This window comes from Stegodyphus dumicola, chromosome 3, assembly GCF_044657685.1.
Source record: "Stegodyphus dumicola isolate Sdum_Otavi_A_Nest chromosome 3, ASM4465768v1".
In the NCBI taxonomy this organism is placed as follows: Eukaryota; Metazoa; Arthropoda; class Arachnida; order Araneae; family Eresidae; genus Stegodyphus; species Stegodyphus dumicola.
This window is the reverse complement of record NC_140770.1, coordinates 36,166,125-36,186,149: the sequence shown is the minus strand read 5'-3', so window position 1 is coordinate 36,186,149 and position 20,025 is coordinate 36,166,125. Positions and strand designations below refer to the sequence as shown.

The following is a 20,025-nucleotide window of genomic DNA, read 5'->3' as shown; positions in this document are numbered from 1 at the left end:
CTGAATATCAATGTCCCTTCAAAGTCATCCTCATCTTCCATAGCTTGCTGCATTCGGGTACGAAATTCCAGTGAGCAAGCATAATCATCTGGAGTCAGGTGTTGTAACAGTCGCAAACGGTAGAGTTTGAAATCCAAACGCCGCCGCAAAATCCTCCACACCGTTTTCTGGGAACTGCCCAGTTCACAGCTTGCATGTACGGTTGATTTTTGTGTGTTGTGCACAAAGTTCTGTCTGACACGCTTTCTTCTGAGACGTGCGGTCGCCCGTGCTTTTTCTCTTTACACAGACAACCATTATCACGAAACTGGCGAAACCAAAGCAAAATGCTCTGGTGACCAGGCGCAGCTGTTCCGTATTTGCATACGAATGCACGCTGAACGCTCATAAACGACGAATATTTCGCATATTCTAACACATAGATTTTTCTGCTATATTGCCGTCATCTTGTAGATTGCCGTCATCTTGTAGAGTGCCGTCACGGGTTTGTCATCTAGCATTTACGCGAGCCATGAGGCGGTATTTTTAAACTTGGTGAGTGTATCTATTTTAATAAGTATCACCCGTTTTGTCCGTCGTATACTTACTTGTAAATAAACAGTACTTTGAAACCCGACGAATCATTCATGCTAATCCCGTATTTATATAATTCAAACAGAAATAAGGCCTTTCTCTATTTCTTATCATTTGTACGTTCTCGGCGTATCTATATGATTTCTTTCGGATGTTTAACATTGCTTTCACAATTGAGTTAACATTTTGACTGAACAGGTGTAGTTTTTCACTATCTGCGTTCGAGATGTCTTTTTGCCTAAAATTAATCATTTCGAAATTCGATTTAAAATGAGATAAGTATATGACTGTTCTTTTCTTACGGCACTTCATTTAAATCACTATGAAAAAATAATTCTCAGTATAGTATTAGTGAAAAGTTTCAAATATGGTGAGAATTAACAATTTATATATATATATTATTAAATAATAAAAATTAATATGTTTATGCGTTACATCGTGGAAAAGTGGCAATATTTAGCCACTAAACGTTGGATATGCTTAGTCCTGCACACCCGAGCATGAGAACTTTGAAATCAATTTTTAATTTGTTTTACGCATATTTCACATTTTGCGTGAATTTAATAAACTCTTGATCAACAAACTCAGCAATTTAAAAGCAATCTGTTACCACTCCTCGAAATAAAATACTTTTATATTTTGCGTGCCAGTATGTCGACATTCAGCAAAGAGTAAAATGCTTTTAATTTTTAAACTGACGCTGTTATTCATTAAAAAACTAAACTATTTAAAAGCAATAAATGCAATTCTTAGCAATTTTTTTGATTGACTGAAATGAAAATGCTTTAGTTCATGACACACCTATACCTAATTAATAAATTTTATGAACATTTGCAGTTCTTTAATTTTTATAAAAGATTTTTCGAAGTGTGGTAGCTAGTAAAAAACTTTGGCTAATCTTTGGAATATGGTAACAGGTAGTTTGGTGACATTTTGGTAAGGCGATAAAGGTTACTAGCTAGGACTTTAGCAGTGTACATGGTTAAAGTCAAGTGTGTGCGCAATGCCATTTTTGTGCAATTCTGGGATGTTTTTTCAAGTGAAAATAGGTCGATGTGTACATGGATGATAACGTGTATGTGCAATTCTTAAAAATGCGGCAGGCAGTGGGCGATTCTGCACTTTCTCCCAATTTCGCACTTAATCTTCGTCATGATTAAGCACTTTTGTTCATAAAAGTTCTAGTATAGGCGTAATTCGGCTAGCAGATTGTTGGAAAAAAATGTTGAAAAAAAAAAAAAAAAAAAAAAACTAGCAGGTTGCTGTAGCAAAGTTGGTCACCAAATTTTCGCCAAGTTACCATAATCCGAAGATTAACCAAAACTTTTTTTAAGTAAAATTTTGTATAGCCTTTTACATTTTCTTCATCTTTCTATATTGTAATAAAAACGTAAGACGTTATTGTCTTGCCTAGCAAGAAATGCGCAAAGTAACTTCTTAAATATTTAGTGGGCTATTCTTATGATCATTAAATTCCTTTCTGGATCTTTTCTGGTGTTCTCTGAGAACGTTGTATGCCGCATAGACAGAAAAAGGAATTTTACTTCAAAATAATATATATAACGATTCCTGCAGAATGACTATTATTGAATTCTTCCATGAAAAGAAATTAAATGAAACATTAAGCAATTGAAAAGGAATTATACAATGATCTGTAGTTTTCACTACTGCTCAGTGTATAGTTTCCATTGAATCTCAAGTCTGTAACTGTATAGAAACCATTGGCTATATTAGTTTTTAAAAAAATATTTTTATTTTACTAATACGTTCATTCAGTATTTTTATAAAATTATGCTAGCGGGACTCAATAAATTCATTTAATATATATTTAGGTTGGCAGTATAATAAATGTACGAAATTTACAAAAATATTGCAGTATTTATTTAAGGAAAAGTTTCTGAACTCATTAATTTCAATTATATGCAAAATTAAAATAGCAGTCCTTGGAAATAACAAATATACCAGATATAACTGACTGTTCTTTGGTTTAATTTATGACTGAAAAATTTCCCTGACCAAACATGAAGGCTAGTCATCAAATTAAATATGTAAACAGAAAGTTGGTGCATTTACTACAAAAATGAGGAAGTACCTAAGAATATTAAAATAATTTAATTCACATCCGTCATTAATTATAAAACAAACAAAATAAGTTCAAGTAGGATATACACACCAAAATCATTGAAAAAAAATTGTTTATGCATTTAAAAAATATCTGGAAAAACTGTTTTTAAAAAAAATATAATCGAACCTTGCTATAACGAATCTGGTTTATAAAGAACTCCTGCACATAATGAACAAACATTTTGGTCAAATCCAGTTTTCTATACACTTAATGCTATTTTATATGGCTACAGCAAACCTCCAAATGAATAAAAACTAAATAAAACGAATTTCATGGATACTTTTGTACTTGAGCTTTTTGCATTTTCCAATTACAAAAATGAATCAAATAATACAAATATTCATGTTCTGGCATTTTTAAATTTAAAAAAAGAATTTTTGTAAAAATTACAAAATCAAACTTTTTATATGTTCCCCTGATTCTTAGATTTAGGAAAATTTTATATTCTTTAAGAAAAATAAAATTAAAAAAAAAAAAAAAAAAAAAAAAAAAAATGCAATTTCCCTGTGACAGAATTGCAGAAGATATTTCCTTTTAAAGTTAGAGGTCATGTTTAGGCACCATACACAAATTGTTCGCATCTGTTATAACTAAAAGTGAAATATTAGTTTTGAAAAAGCTTTTTGATCATTTCTAAGCAGACTGTCAAAAAAAGTACTGATCAGATATATATATATATGTATTTGTAAATTAAAATATCTTATTTAATTTACAGAATTTATATTTTAGAAAATACTACATGCTTCCACATTTTCACATAACAAAGTTGTAACATTATTTGCATGAATTAAATATTTTAAACAATTCTAGTTTAACGAATTTTTGTATGATTATTAGATAAAGAATCTAAAGTAATAAAACTTCAAACATAATATTAATAACATATTTTTAGTATTTGAAAACTTATAAATTACTTGCATGAAAATTGTTCTGGCATACGAATTGAAATAAAATTATAAATTAAAGAATGTTACATACCAGTAAATCTTAAAATAATATCACTGAATGGTATTTAAGGAGAAAAAAATTACCTCAAATAATTCTAATTAATTTATCAACTTACCCCTCAAAGCACATTTGAAATGACATCAAATATTTCAAATTCTGAAATTAAATATCTTGGTTAATTTTCACTCAGATGTTAAAGTTTCAAAATTTATGTGTTCTAATTTTTATAAAATTTTCCTAAATATAAATAAGGTCTAAAGGACTATAAAAATTACTACTAATTTTTATAAAATTGATTTTTTTTAAAATTTAAATTAGCAAAACATAATATTTACATCATTTAACACATTTTTAGAATTATTTATCAAGTTTATTACTACAACTAATGCTTACAAAATTAAAGGCCAGGTAGTGACTGATATATACATATACAACTACACTGGTAAAATAAATTAACAGAATTTGCATATTTTATCGAATTGCATGAAAAGAACTGAACTAAAGTAAAAACCACTGCTTCTAGATAAAACTGCAAATCTTGTATTGCAAATATGCAAATGTACACGTGTGTGTAGGCAGAGTCAGCAGAAAAACAGGCTTTATAAGCACGTGGAGGACAAGACGAATTGAATTCGCTAGCACCCCTTGCCTAGTTTCTTGGTCTTATCTTGCAGCAAATGGTTAAATTCACATCGGAACAGAAAAAAATTAGTAACCACCAACGTTTAGATGATGGAATGAGGTGGCGAATTGTGTGGAGGTAAGAGGCAAGCCAATCGCAAGTCCAGATATGCAGAGAGTTTAAATTAACGCCCAGCGTTGTGTGTAACCTATGGAAACAGTTCCAGAATACTGGATCCACCCAGAGAAAGCCTGGGCAAGGTTGTCCAAGAGCCACGGTGGCCAGAGAAGATCGCTATTTGTCCATTTTAGCAAGGCGTAGCAGAGGGGCTACGGCTTCTCAGCTCTCTCGGGACCTGTATACAGCCACAATTAACCCTGTAACAAGGGTGACTGTTTCCAAAAGACTGAATGATAGAGGGTTGATTGCCAGAAGACCGGCTGTTTGCGTCATGCTCACGTCTACGGACAGGAGAGTCCGATTAGCATGGTGTAGGCAGTATAGTGATTGGAGTGCGGAGTAATGGGTGGCCGTTCTGTTCACCGTCGAGTCTTGTTTTAGCTTAAACACCGATTCTTGCCATACTCTCATATGGAGAGAGCCAGGGACCCGCTACCTACCCTCCAATGTCCACGAAATCAACAATTATGGTGGTGGCTATGTAATGGTCTGGGCAGGCATCATGTTGGATGGCCGCACAACTCTCCACATCTTTGACAGAGGCTCTGTGACTGGTGTGAGGTATAGGGATGAGGTCTTGGAGCCCTATGTTCTCCTTTTCCAGGGTGCAGTGGAACCTGAGTTCATCTTATAGGACGATAATGTGAGGCCACATAGAGCTCTTCTGGTCAACAAATTTCTCGAGAGTGAGGATATTCGTCGGATGGATTGGCCAGCCAAGTCTCCAGACCTCAACCCTATAGAGCATGTCTGGCAGGCTCTGGGGAGGGCAAATGCAACTCGCAAACCCCTTCCGAGAACCATCCAGGATCTGAAAACAGCGTTGCTGAATGAATGGGACCAATTGCCGCAGGCACTGATAAACTGCCTTATTTTCAGCATGACATCACGCTGTGAGGCCTGTATGGCTGTAGACCATATCCCCTATTAACCCATTTCTTTTGTGTCTTCTGCAACCACTGTTTCAGACATTCAGACTTCCATGAGTATTACACACGAACATGTATGTCTATTATAACTGTTGAATGTTTATTTTGTTTGTATTATATCAACCTATGTTCACACCAGATTTTATTAAAATTGTCCAGTAGTTCTGGAGATCATAGATCAAATACAAAAATTCTCTTAATTTATTTCACCACTGTAGAAGCCAATAAAAAATAAAACTAGAGTTAAATAACTTGCTGGGAGTTGCAGTAAATATAATACTTTATTTTACTTTTGGTTTTCACGCTAGAGCAGCAGTTTCTAACTGCAGTACCCTTGGGAGTATGCGATGACTTAGTAGGGGGTATGAAAAAGAAATTAACAGCAATGGCAGAAAACAGCAAAGCATTATAATGAATACCGATTAAAGAAAAAAAAAATGTCATATATTTTAGTCACTGAATAAATGGAAAAATTACCAGGAATCTCAGTGTGACCATCACTGACCATAATGTGTATGAAAGCGATGCAGTTAGTTATAATTAATCCTGCACACATCACATATATTGCTAGATCCCTTACTCATCATATACACCATTTCTCACTTTGTCCTAGTGAACTGTATAAAATGACTGTCAGCTGACATTTTTATTACTAAGCGAATAATCACATGAGTTATAGATTTAACATTGTACTGTTATTAATAGTAAAATTAATCAAGTTAACAATCATTAATTGAATTATTTTAAGAATTCTTAAGACTTTTTATATAAGCCAGGATCTCGTCAATAGTAAATAAATTCATGAATTTATTCATTTTTTTTTTTTTTTTCCATTTTCATCTTAGAAAAACTAATGTTCAACACAATCACAGAGCATTAATAATATTATGCTTTGGTTTAAAACATGTATTATCCTTTTATTTATTTGAAATAAATAATGCAATAACCAATCTTTGTTAATTATATATTTCTGGCCTTACTAAGTACATATTAATTTTATTTTCTTAATAATGTAGTAGTAAGATACACTGCAGAGATACTGTAACAGCAAGAGAGAGGCGGTCCTAGTTATGGAAAAGGAGGTTATGGATACTCTATATTTGAAAGTCTTATTAAAAGAACTAGCAAAGAGAAAAAGTTGATAACTGCTGGTCTACATTATAAGTACAGTTCTTGCAGTGTCGAAAGACTGTGAATTTATTCATAGTTTTGTTTTTATTACCATTATTATTATATAAAAACAAAGAAATACATACATAAGTATTAATTGCTTATTTGCAAGTTTGAGTCCTAAGAAATTTTAATTTAAATTTTATTCACTGAAATAACTTTCTCAGTAGATTGCAATATGGTACTCAAACACATATTCTGAATCTTTCTGTACTTGGCTATGTTTAAAATGACTTTTTATCCCAGATTTTTAAGAACTAATGGAATATCTGTAGTTCTAATTATAATACTGGTTATGCTCCTTAGCCTAGAGCTGTTGATATAAAAATGTATTTTGCTAGTAAATAATTCAGTCTGTAAATAAATAAATAAACATTTCTCACTTAAGTTTCTCACATGCATTTATTATACTATCATATATATGAGCAGAAATCATTAAAATAATTTGAATTATTTTTGTAAATTCCAAATCAGTTACATCTAAAGAATACTGTAAATAATCTTAAATTTTATTTTTACACAAATAAATGCTTTATATATATATATGAATACACACAAACATAATATAAACTACCTTATTAATAATATATATATATCATAAATATTGCAAGTTAATTAAGGTAATATGAAAATCAGGTATACTTCTTAGTAAGAATTTAATTCTTAAGTAATATGCACAGTAAATACAAATTTTGTACAGAAAGCAAGAAAAATTCATATGATAAATCTGAGATCTAACTTTCTTTGTATTCAGTATATTTTTTGTTAGATCCCCATACTTTTGTTACAGGATATTTTTTTGCATTTAGACCAATTTTATCAAGCACTGCAGCAGGTAAGTCTATACGACATTTTTCACTTAATCGCAATAAATACAGAAGAACATCACTTAATTCTTGGGCTAAGTGCTCCTTTTCATTTTCAGTCCAATCTAGTAAATAAAAAATAAATATTTTTTAGTTAAATTATTTATACACTAAAATAGACACTTCTTAAATTAATATTTAAATGAATCATTAATTTTTATAAAGCTGTCATTCTGTGAGAAATAAAACACTTACTTCATGCATAAAAAGCATATTAACAAAAGTCATTCAATTTTTTTAAAATAAAATTATCATTGTTTCTCAATCCTACTGAAATTTAATTTTTAAATGCCTGATTTTCTTAGATTTTCTATGATCAAAAGGAACAATTTCTTTAACCAAACATAATAAACTAGTTATCAGGTTAAACACGAGTAAGTGAAAAATGTTTATGAATTTTCATTAGCGTGATGTGAATGAAAGAAGATATATGTTAGAAATATGCGTCTAAAATACTAAAAAAAGTATGAAATGTTTTTTTGGAAAGAAATATGAAACTCCGAAGAAAAAGTGTTCATTTTCTAAAAGAAACTGATATAAATATTATTCCTACAATATTTCAAAATAAAGCTAGGAACTAAGAATTACACTAGATAGAAAAAAGGTACTTAATTAATATAGTTATTTATTATAATGTTAACAATACTTCTTGATAACATTGTTTATTTCTGAAATTGATTTCACTTTTTAAGAAAGATATAGCAGAAAAGTTATACTTCTAAAGAGAAAAGTAAACAGCAACTCATTAACAGGTGGGAAAGATCTATGGAATGTTATAATTATATCAGATACTAAGTGGGTAAAATACTTACTGCAAGAGAAACTGAGACTACAATAATTCTTATTTTGACTTTTTTTAAAGATATTACCCCCCTCCTCAAATTAAGAAATGCTATTGATGACACTAGCCAAATAATATGTTTTATCTAGCCAATATTACAAAATACAAATAATTTTGTAGACATAATTATATCAAGACTAAGCATCAAACCATATACGTATGAAATTCAGTCTGCTTTTGAATATATTTTCCTGCAAAATATTCATGTCTTAAACATATAATGAAAGTTAATGAGAATATATTAGTATTCTTAAGAAGTAACAAACATACTAAAACTAGTTTTCTCCTTACGGTTAAGAGAAATCTGCATTTGTATTGTATGCCTGTGTACTGAATACTAGTAACAGAACACAAACTCCATGATAAATATAACAATAATACCTTTTGCTGCAGGGTTCCATTTGTTATCACTCATTAAAACAAAAGCTTTTTATTATTTGAAAAAACCGATTAGTACCGATGAGTACTTTTTGATTTTCCCTAATATAATTTTTCCTAACCTTTAAGTTTATAATTTCTCTGACTATGCAGAATTTTCTGGAAATTGACATCCTTGTTCATTTGAATAGCATATGAACTTACATTATGAAAAAAAATTAAGAATTCAAACTCTTACACAAGGAAGAAAAATGTAGAATTTGTTTACTTGAGCTCATACTTAGGTTCCGGCAATTTCCCATATACTTAATATTATTTTATAGTATAGCTATAGTGAACCTCTAAATGTATGACAAGTGCATATAACAAACTTTAAAGTCATCTTTCACTTACACTTTTTTGTATTTTGCATATTTTTCCCCAGAAATTTTGAAGTTTTAAATGAAAAATAACTGACTCTTAAAATCATCTGTGTTTACGATAATAGCGACTGTATTTCTTCAGTATGACAATAGTGAAAAACCTTTGCATTATTGTTCTTTTTATCTTTTTCTGTGTACTAAACAAAAGGTGAGGCAGGCATAATGCCAGATTCTTGAAAAGTACAGAGCAAATTAATCTTAGAAAACTGTAAAAGGTATTCGTGACCATTGAGCCAAACTGCTTAAATAGGTTCTCTGATTCCCTTCAAATTCTTTCATTGAACTTTCAGACAAAGCTCAGTTGATGGCTATGATGAAAATTTTGAAATTTTCACTATTCAGTGAAAGAGAAATAGTGAATATACTCTTGGGCTATACAGGCAACTTGCCTTTTAGGGAATGAAAACTCATTAACATTGTCTCTTTGGCTTGTTTTATTTCAGTATTTAAAAAATGCTATGGAAATTCTCTTTTCTAAATAAGAGGAGGTTACATTCTTTAGATCCTTTGCAATATTTAAGGCATTCTTTATATGAGTTATTGCATCTTTACATTTAAACCATACATATCTTGGGGAAAATAATGCATCCTTGCTGGACCCTGGTCAGGACAGATTAATGATGAAACTATCTTCACTTTTCATATTTTTCATAAAGGCAAAACTTCAAATATTCTTTTAGCTGACTCTCTTTATTCTGTATGGGGGAAATTTTTGGTGTCATAAATCCATCTGTACGCCAAGGAGTAAAGTTAAGCATTCTGTATTGAAGATAAGGTAAGTATTAAAAAAGTACAGAATGGACGTAGCCAAATAGATATCTGCCCAGCTTACCACATAGTTAAATAGAGACTACAATTTCTACTCAGAAAAATAAAAATTGGATAAAAGGAAAAACCTTAAAATGGCCAAGCATAAGGATGTTAAAGAAGCACTGCTGAAATGGTTAACCATTTAAGAAAGTCACAATCTACCATTATCTGAGCAAATGCTAATTATAAATATGTATTTTAATTTAAAATTAATTTTGAATAAATATGATTAACACATAAAAAGAATTTATTTGTCCTCAATTTTTATGATACTGAGTTCCAACTTACATGCACCTTATAACTGATTTGTTTACACTAATAGGAATAGATTCTTAAAATGGAATGCTGAAATTTCTTTTGGCCTTCAAAAATGAAAAATATAGTAAGGAAAAAAAAGTAAAGATCACAGAAATTTTCTCTAGATAAATTTGGAATTTCATGTTTAATCCAACTGCACATGCACATAATGCATTAGTGGAATTAACACAGGATTCAATTTAGGAAAACTTTACTGCTTATATATATCACTTATTCTCTCATTTAAGAGTGCAAAAATTACTTTGAATGTAATTTCGCAGGTAGCTATACAATGTGATTTGGTTTAGGTTTGGTTTATTGAGATTATGGTAAAGCACACTAGGGCTTTCTGTCTAAGGGAAGGGATGCTTTCATGGAAGAGTTTATAAGGTAAACTGGCTCGCAGACATGTTACTCATGGGGAAAACCACAAAAACAGCCATACAGCCAGACCGTTCACCAGGATTTGAACCTCAGACTGAACTACCAGTGTTCAGTTACTTTACCACTCGGTCACTGGTGGGCCTAGCTATACAATACGTTAAAATATTTTCATGTGTTTTGATAGAAGAATTCATTACTTTCTCAAAAAATGTCATTATCATTTACGTCCCTTTTTCTCTTTCACTGTATTCCCTTTTTGTATTGATATTATTCTTTCTGTGCCATGTAAAAAATTTAATAGCTTTATATTCAGTACATCTTGATTAAACAATGTTTAAGATATAATAGCTGCTTATGAGCAAACAATCTGTGTGTAATGTAAAATTAAAAAGGGAAGAATGTAGACAAAACATAGAAAAATATGACCATATAGAAATCTCTAATCCATGCAGCTTTGCATTCTAAACCATGAAGAATATCAGAAGAGTGCTATGCTATTTTGGTAAACTCTTGATTTTGCAAACTTCCAAGGATCATAAAAAAGTATAAAGAGTTTGTAAATGCAAATAATATTTAAAAAAAAAAAAAAAAAAAAAAAAAAAAAAAAAAAAAAAGTCAGACTTTTCAGGACCGATGTAACAGCATATAAAATGTGTAGTCCGGTAAAAAAATGTCTGTACATTTTTTTAACGGAAATCTTCTGTAAATTTAAAGTATTATTTACCTGGTAACCCTTCTTTCACTTCTCCACGCCACTGACTGTAATATTAAACAAGAATTTAAGCAAAACATTTTTTCAACAAATTACAGTTAAATCTTAGACATCAAAGTTTTAATAATATATGGTTACTTAATGCTTCATAAAATTAAGTAATATATAAAAATACATATAACAAAAGACAACACAGCTGCAACAACCAAATTTCTCCATTTACACATTTGTATAGCATGAAACAAAATATAGACATTTTAATAAAAAATTCTGAAAGTTAAATATAGTCAAAATTTAATCTTACATTCATGCTCATTTTTATTGAAATGTACATTCTCTAAAATGCCTCTCAAACTAAAAATAGCTTAAAAAAATATTCACTTTTCTTATTTCCCATAAATATTTATTCTTTACAATTACTTTTGCACAGGGATTCAATTATCTGAAAATTTTTGCAAGCTTACGGTTACAAAATTGGTAATTCAACATGAATTAACACACACACACACACACACACACACATATATATATATATCAATGTATAGAAGCAATATATATAATTTATAAATATACAAGTAAAAAAGAAAGATAAAGAAATTGAAGGTATGTAGAGTTTAAAAGGAATGCCTGGTGCTTTTTTCTTCCAATAACAGACAACTATGAACTTGCAGATTACAGTTAATATGACTTTATGAGGAGGGTATGTACATGTTCTACATGTACCTTACCTTATAGGTTCTCATGCTGATATAGATAAATTACATTTAGGGCCATTAAGACAATTCTTCATTTTTGGATCAGCATTATCAGAGCAAACATAATGTATTAGTTACACTATAACAAAAGACTCCCTCATTATTCAAAGTTACAAATGTACTTTTCTCATAATCACTATGCAACTGAAGAAAAAAGGGACAACATACTATACACCTAAGGGAAGGAGGAGGAGGACAATAGAGGCAGGTGCGACAAAAGCAAAGACTACATTGCTGGAAATTTAAAAAAGAATGGCAAAGTTACTTTATTTATCAATACAAAGACTTATCGCTTTACTGTTATTGGCTGAATAAAAGTTTCAAATTAACTGTAATTAAATTAAAGACTTTACTTTCATTTTTCTGTTACATAAGTATATGAATAGCTTGTATTGAATAAGAATCACGAGAGAGATTAATTTTGAAATGACACACTTTAGAAAGATTTATTATAAGCTTACTACTATTTTTACAATAAAAAGTAGAAATTTATTTTCATACATCCAATGCATGAAATGCTTTGTTAATTTGCCTTAAGGCAAAAGGGTAGAAATAAAATACAGAGTATAATCATATAAATATAATATAATAAAAAGAAGAAATAGTCAAGTAAAAAGATTTTAGAAGCTATTATAATTTAAGTTAGTATTTTATCTTATATATTTTATCATTATAAAGGATAAACTGCCCTTAAATTACCATCCAATTTTGTTATTCTATTAATTAAGTTGTCATAAAGAAAATCATGGCAAATAACACTTCAAGAAAATGGTACTGTGATATTTTGCAAGCCATATTTTCATTAAGTACTCATACAATTATCAGTAACAAATGATTAATGACAGTTTACTTAGTTTGTATGGCAAAAGACAGATGAAATACATTTAATTACATACATATCAATGATATATGCCCAAGTTATTTGAAATAATTTAGACTGATATTATCTTGAGCAGTTGAAACCTCAGATAAAATCGAAAATAAAATAAAGTTTGATTAAAATTGTAGTTTTTAAATATACCACTAATTTATATGGTACGATGGTTTACTCATGCATACAATCACTAATTTATATGGTACACATTATTTTTGTGTTTTGATAAATTTAATTTTGTAACAAACTGTTTAATTACTATGCTTGTTTTCCTTATTACCTTAAAAAGTGTAAAGTGTGAAATGGTGTATTATTGCAGTGTGAGACATAATTGTAAAATGGTGTATCATTACAAATATCATCCAATACTATAGAGCCTCTTTGGAGAACAATGCTTAAATTTCAGCATATGCTGTTACATATTGTGAGATTTCTCAGACCTGTAACTCTCTAATGTCAGATTATAGTAAGAAAGAAGATTCATTATAAAAAGTGCATTTCAATCTACGCTACAATCATGCCCAGTTCCAAGCCACAGGTGATATACATAGTTAGTTGCGCCTTAGATGCCAATTTTCAAAAGGCACAAGCTAAATTGTTCACAGAGCTGACAACTACATAAACATGCTTGAAGTAATTAATACATTGAATTTATACAGGGTGCCAACTGTACTGATCACCATGGGCAATGAAAATGTTGGATCCAGAAATGATTAATTTATAAAAGATGATTTCACACTTGTGTACATTCTAATATTAAACTATTAAGTTACCGAGTCAGGAAATTTCCATCACATGTAGACAGCAAACCATTTTTCTTAATAATATAAATACTGAACTGAAAAGTTAGTAAATTTTATGTTAAGATGTGTTTGTTCATAATGAAGAAACATATTAACTAATGACAAACAGTTTTTAGTTAATATATCCCATAGCTAAAAAAAAATTAAAAAAAAGTATGCAGTATTTAAATTTCAACGCAAGCACCTTTTCACAGTTTGGTGGTCTTTTACAGGTGAAAAGGTAAAAATTACTTATTAGGTGCAAATTATTTATCAGACAATTTCCACAACTTTTTTAAAAAACATTTCCAAACTGTTGATAGTCATCATAAGTCGGCAAAGATTATCGGTTGGATCCTAGCAGAGCCCACACCCTTGGCGCACCCACTTATATGGCGCGCGTATTGATGTGTACCTGGACAAAGTCAAGGAAGTGTGCAATGCCAAATTTGTAAAATTTTGGGACTTTTTTTCAAGTGAATAGGTCGATGTGTACATGGATACCGAGTCTGTGCAATTTTTTTAATTGTTATTTTCAAGTTGGCGATTTTGAGAAACGCATAAAGCAGTGGGTGATTCTGCACTTTCCCAGTTTGTCACCAAGGGTGTGGGCTCTCCTAGGATTTTACCAGGTTATCAATATATCAAGAAATAAAAACATTCTAAAAAATAAATTTTAATTATCAAATGAAGATTATATCATACACTTAAAAAAAAGAAATAAATAAATAAAATTTGTTATTTTTTAGCACTGTTGTTCTCTCCATATACACAGCAATCTGTTTACTTTTAAAAAAAGCATCACAGAATTCCATACGCATTGTACACTGGCTATCTACCAAAATTATCTGATCATTGTTCCTTTTAGCGATTTTACAGTAAATTACATTTTTTCCATTGCTAGCAAATTACAAATTCCACAAATAATATTTTATGATTGAGTAGGCAAAATATATCACGATTTGTCTATAAAATCCATTGAAACTTGGAATACAACAAAAAGAAAATATATACGAAAATGGTGATGTTGCCTGATCGAACGACTGTTATGAGCATAGTTGCCTGAAGGATATTTATGTACATTGCTACCAGAGTTGGCACATTCTGGAAAAATTTGGTGACTTCTACTAAGATGGTTGCAATAATACATAAGTACAAAATACACTTTTGCTTCAAGATTAGAGGAAAAAATTAAAGAATTGAGTTTAACATAAAAGATGGCATATTTTAACATATATATTATTGAACATATGTTAACACATGAGATATGCTTTTAGTTAATATATCCTATAGCTAAAAAAAGAAATTATAAAAAATATGTTTTTGCTTCAAGATTGGGGGGGGGGATTTAAAATACAGTTTATCATGAAACTCACAAAAGTTCAGCTAGTTCACCCACTTCTCCAACAAGTGCAAGTAGCAAGTTTCTTGGTACATGGTACTGATTCCAATTCCTTTCTTCAACAAAGTGCTCTTGAAGAATACGGCTGTAAAATATGATTTTCCTTTTTTTAAGTAACAATTGAAATGCACATAATTTCATCACATATAATAAGCAATTAAAAATTAATTTTTAAAGCAAAAATATTTCTGTTCCGAAATTTAAATAGGTTATTTTTAAGCATGGTCCATTTCTGAATATTGTTTGATAGTTTACATGTATGTGAAATAAGTTCCTGGTTTTCTTTGTAAAATATTTGATGGCACTTAATGGCATTAACTATACTTCGTAATATGAGACTAAAATTTTAAAAAAAAAATTATGCATCCAACTAACTGTAAAATACAGTCCACTAGTTCTTAACTGCAGAAAGCATGAAAGCTGTGGATATGCATCCTTAAATATGTGAAGTTCACCATTAATGTATGACAGTAAAGTGCAAAATAGAGATAGTTCAAGGAAAATTGGAATACTGATGAAGCGGTAAGAAAGGTATGCAAACATTCATGTAGTTTAATAAATGTTAAATTGGTAAGATACATAGAAAAGTATAAAATTGTTAATTCAGAAAATAAATGGGTACTCTCATTTTATCTGCCCAACCCTGCCGCAAAGTCGCTAACAGAGAACATACGAGTGTTTGCAAATGTACAAAGTAATATGGTTTGCTTAATATATAACTTGTCTGAGAACAACTACTTTTGGTTGATCTTTACATTATGGTAACTTGGCGTTTTTTTGGCGAAAATTTGGCGACCAACTCTCCTACAGCAACCCTCTATTTTTTTTTCCCGCCGCCATTTTGTCTTCACGAAGTAAAGACATGTTTCTTTTCTTTTTATCTACTAAACGCTTCTTCCAACAATCTACTATCCGAATTACACTTATGCTAGAAATTTTATCTAACAAAACTGCTGGTACTTTTCCGTTTTGCCGGCGCAAGCGATAAAGTCGCCAATAATAGTACAATCAATGCCAAACGGAATATTCTCGCTGGTAACCTTTTACGCCTCATTTTCAAAACAAGTCGCAGCTTTTTCTTATTAGATTGATTGTTTCTTTCAATACTGGCATATAATTACATAGAATTTTTATCAGATAGTTCAGTTTTATGTCTAAGGCCATTTTCGGTAATTAGGTCAATTAGGATGCAATCACAGCGCTTACCCGAAGCCGAAAATATAGAAAAGGTAAAGTCAAGGGTTAAATTCATCAAATCTAATGAGAATGCATTAGCGAAGTAAAGCACTGCAGTTTTACATAATTTCTGAGTAAGCTATTCGTACGCATTGAAATATTGCTTGCATTTAAACTTCTATTCCAAAATTAAGATTTAACTTGAAATTAATGCACATAATTACTGAGAGCATTAAATTTTTGTAGAGTAGTTTACGTGAGATGAGATCGCTTGGGGTCACGTGATATGAACCGGCGAATCAGGATGTTGAACCATGAAAGCATAGTAAATTCTTAAATTAATGTCTTTTTACAAATTTGTTGTTTTTATTTATTGGATTTTTATAAAATTTTAAGCGATATTAAAATGTTTATGCCTTCAAAAAAGAATTCTTAGAGCTAAAATTTTTTATGTGTATACTGTATGTTGTCGCCAATAAAGTCTGCTTGGCGAGATTTGTGCCAGCGAAACGGAAAAGTACCAAACTGCTTAATCATTACAAATATTCACTGCAAAATTGGGAAAAAGTGCACAATACCATACTCCTTACACGTTTTTCAAAATAACACATACACATAAACCATGTACACGCCGACTTATTTTTACTTAAAAAAACATCCCAGAATTGCACAAAAATGGCATTGCGCACACTCTTCACTATATCCATGTACACTGCTTTTTTCTCATAAATTAGAAAAATTTCATGAAAATACATGACAATTTTCTCAATCTTTAAACCCGGTAAAAAGAACATATATGAAATTACCTGATCGCAAAAAAGTATTTACCCTTTACAAATATGAACATTTCCACATATAAAATAAATAAAATATCCAAAAATTTTTACCTCTAAATCATCTATTACATTATACACGTCACCAACGAATTCATACCGCAAGCATTACAAATACTTAGTATCAAATATTTAAATTATTTCCATGCACGTTTATTTCAACTTAAACGTATACCAAATTCCTACAAACATAAAATTCACAAAATAACTATCATTTCATTAAAATATAATTAAATTCAAAACCACTACTTAAAATATAAATGAGCACATACATTAAATTAATAAAAATTACCTTACAATCCTAATTACTTTAAACTAAATCATTGCTAATAACAATTTTCCCAATAATACCAAATTCCTTTCCACCTTACATTTAGAACAATGCATAAAAATAATATCCTCAAATAATTAAAAATACTAACTTACCTAATCTTCTTCAGAATCTTGATTACGTGGCGGATACACTTTTCTAATTCATTTAATAAAATTATTGAAAGATTTTTCCATACTTCCTCCGCTAAATAAAAAGCAAACTTCTCTTTATCACAATGCCTAAATACCCATTTCGAATTAACTTTAGTTAGGGCCATGGGATCCAAAAATTAAACAACACTGTTTCACACAACACAGTATAAAGCTAAATACGAAATTTCGACATTTTTTCCTGATTTCCCCCCTTTTCCGATTAAAGAACCGTAATTCGTCCATTAATATCACATGACATATCCCATGATCTCTCATTTCCCTCACGCAAAATAATGCGTAATCGGAACTGAGTACTGCTCACATTATTACCAAAGTCCCAGGTAGTAACCTTTATCGCCTCCAAAATGTCGCCAAACTACCAGTTACCATATTGTAAAGATCAACCCTACTTTTTAGAGTACATAACTTGTTCTTGAACATAATTTGTCTGAGAACATAAAATATGTGTTTGCAAACATACAATGTAATCTGGTTTGCTTAAAGGCATCACACGCCTTTTTTTTTTTTTTTTTTTTTTTAATCTGCCTAGCCTTATTAGTATTTTAGGACTGAGGTTTTGCATGATGCCAAGTTGTCCACAATACTATGTTAATGTCTGGTTTGTTTTAGCATAAACAGATCACTGTATATTGGGAAAACTATGGTAGTGAAAAAAATCCACATTCTTGTGTGGAAATGAAGACCCTCCAAAAAAGAATTAGATACATTGTTCAAATAGATATAAGATACCCAAACAAACACTCCTCTACAAAGTCCCCAATAAATATGTGAATGCTCTTCATGCCTGCTTCAAATGTTAATATGTGGATTAAAAATATTCAGTGATCTCACTAAATTCAGAATTTAGGATACCAGTTAAATACTAAAAAACTCAGCTTTAAGTTATGCTACAAACTCAGCTAAGCTTTTGTAACAACATTCAATTTCAGCTCACATGCCAAATGGACCAACTATACAATAATTATTTTTCATTGACTGATTTGAAAGAAGATTTTTAAAGTTTTGAATTTAAAAATTGTTATGCTATTAAAAGTCAATTTACTCTGAAAATATGATGAACAGGAAATAAATAAAAAAAAAAAAAAAAAAGATGAGTTCAGATAGAAATACTCTTACATGTCTTCAAATGTAATTTTGTCACTAAATCTGAAGTAATCCTTGGACATTTCAGGTTTTAGCTCACAATGGATGACATTATTACTCTCACTTGTTTCTGTATTCAACTTATCACCTTCGGCCTTCACTGCATCCATTTTAAAAAACAGGAAAATATTTATTTTCTTTCTTAAGTTTCAGTTTGTTTTGATTTTTGGCGCCAAATAACAACAGTTGCAGTTAAAGCTCTCAAGCAGAAAGAATTATTGCTTTACGAAATGGCAACGATTGTGATTGCTTTTGCCTTGACATATTTAACTTTATTTATTAACTTTTATGGCTAGAAACTAGACATAAAAATATCTAGCATTCAAGGCTAAAATGTATAAACTATTTGCGATGTTCAAAATAAATGTTCCAATTAACATTCGATATAGCAAAAGGTGCAAATTTGCTTGTTTTTTAACCTTCGCAATCAGAGATAGATAGCGCTACAAAACCATTGGCAACAAGAAATTAACCTGATAACAAAATTCTTTATATTATTCTTAGATCGTATATTAATCTTATTCTACTAATGAAACACATTTTAAGCGTCCCCTCATATACATTAAATTTTAATTCGTTATTTTCCATTCTGATTAGTCATCGGTATTATTCTTTTCTGCACATTATTCTATGTAAATAAATTCATTTATATAATAAATGCTTTTTTCTATTTTCGTTTCTCTATTTTTTTGCTGGTCTATCCTGTATTGCTCTGTGGACCAAATTCTTACTAAGTTATCCAAGAAAGCGCCTTTTCCTTGGCTGGCACACATTCTGTATTTCGCCTTTATTCAGTCAACTAACCTAAGCAGCCTTATCCACAGAACCATGGATATGTAACAGATAACCATACATCAGGGCCGATCCTAGCTGGGGCCAAGATGGTGCACAGCAAGTGGGCAGCCGAATTTAAGGGTAGCGAAATGATTATCAAGCATATTATATTTCTGTAAAACAGAGTGGTCAATTTTACTTTGTACGTGGGTGGCCAACGGTCTAGGATCGGCATTACCATATTTCATTAAAAAATATAATAATCCTGAATTAAATATCTAATTTGTATTTGGGGGATACTATATCCATTTTTTAGGTTTCATGTGTAGTGACTGCTGATATTTGTAGTGACTGCTGTGCGAAGCAAATGCATATTACCATTCAAAGCATTTGCTTCCAAGCAAATAATCTATTTAAATTATCCTTTATGAGAAGGCTTTTACACTTGAATAGTTGCTAATTCTTCTGACAATATAAATTTAAAAACTAATGCGTAGTGACTATTTCTTCAAAAGCAGAATGGTAGTCATATATCGTTGTAAA

At 30.4% G+C, this 20,025-nt stretch overlaps 1 protein-coding gene across 1 annotated transcript; it reads right to left on the bottom strand.

The window, feature by feature from the left end:
• Positions 1 to 6,933: 6,933 nt before the first annotated feature.
• On the bottom strand, positions 6,934 to 18,953 carry LOC118198095 (dCTP pyrophosphatase 1-like). Its single transcript, XM_035369689.2, has 4 exons — positions 18,682 to 18,953; positions 15,045 to 15,155; positions 11,270 to 11,304; positions 6,934 to 7,478 (listed from the first exon to the last, which is right to left on the bottom strand). The coding sequence occupies exons 1-4, from the start codon at positions 18,816 to 18,818 to the stop codon at positions 7,282 to 7,284; spliced, it is 480 nt and encodes a 159-aa protein (XP_035225580.1). The 5' UTR covers positions 18,819 to 18,953; the 3' UTR covers positions 6,934 to 7,281.
• Positions 18,954 to 20,025: the final 1,072 nt, after the last annotated feature.

Bases quoted from the DNA above. Each gene is read 5' to 3' on its own strand.
- LOC118198095 (XM_035369689.2), bottom strand. From the start codon at position 18,818: ATGGATGCAGTGAAGGCCGAAGGTGATAAGTTGAATACAGAAACAAGT. The intron at 15,156-18,681 runs GTAAGAGTATTT...CATATTTTACAG, and splicing joins AAAATTACATTTGAAGACAT to CCGTATTCTTCAAGAGCACT. The intron at 7,479-11,269 runs GTAAATAATACT...TTTATTTACTAG, and splicing joins AGTGAAAGAAGGGTTACCAG to ATTGGACTGAAAATGAAAAG.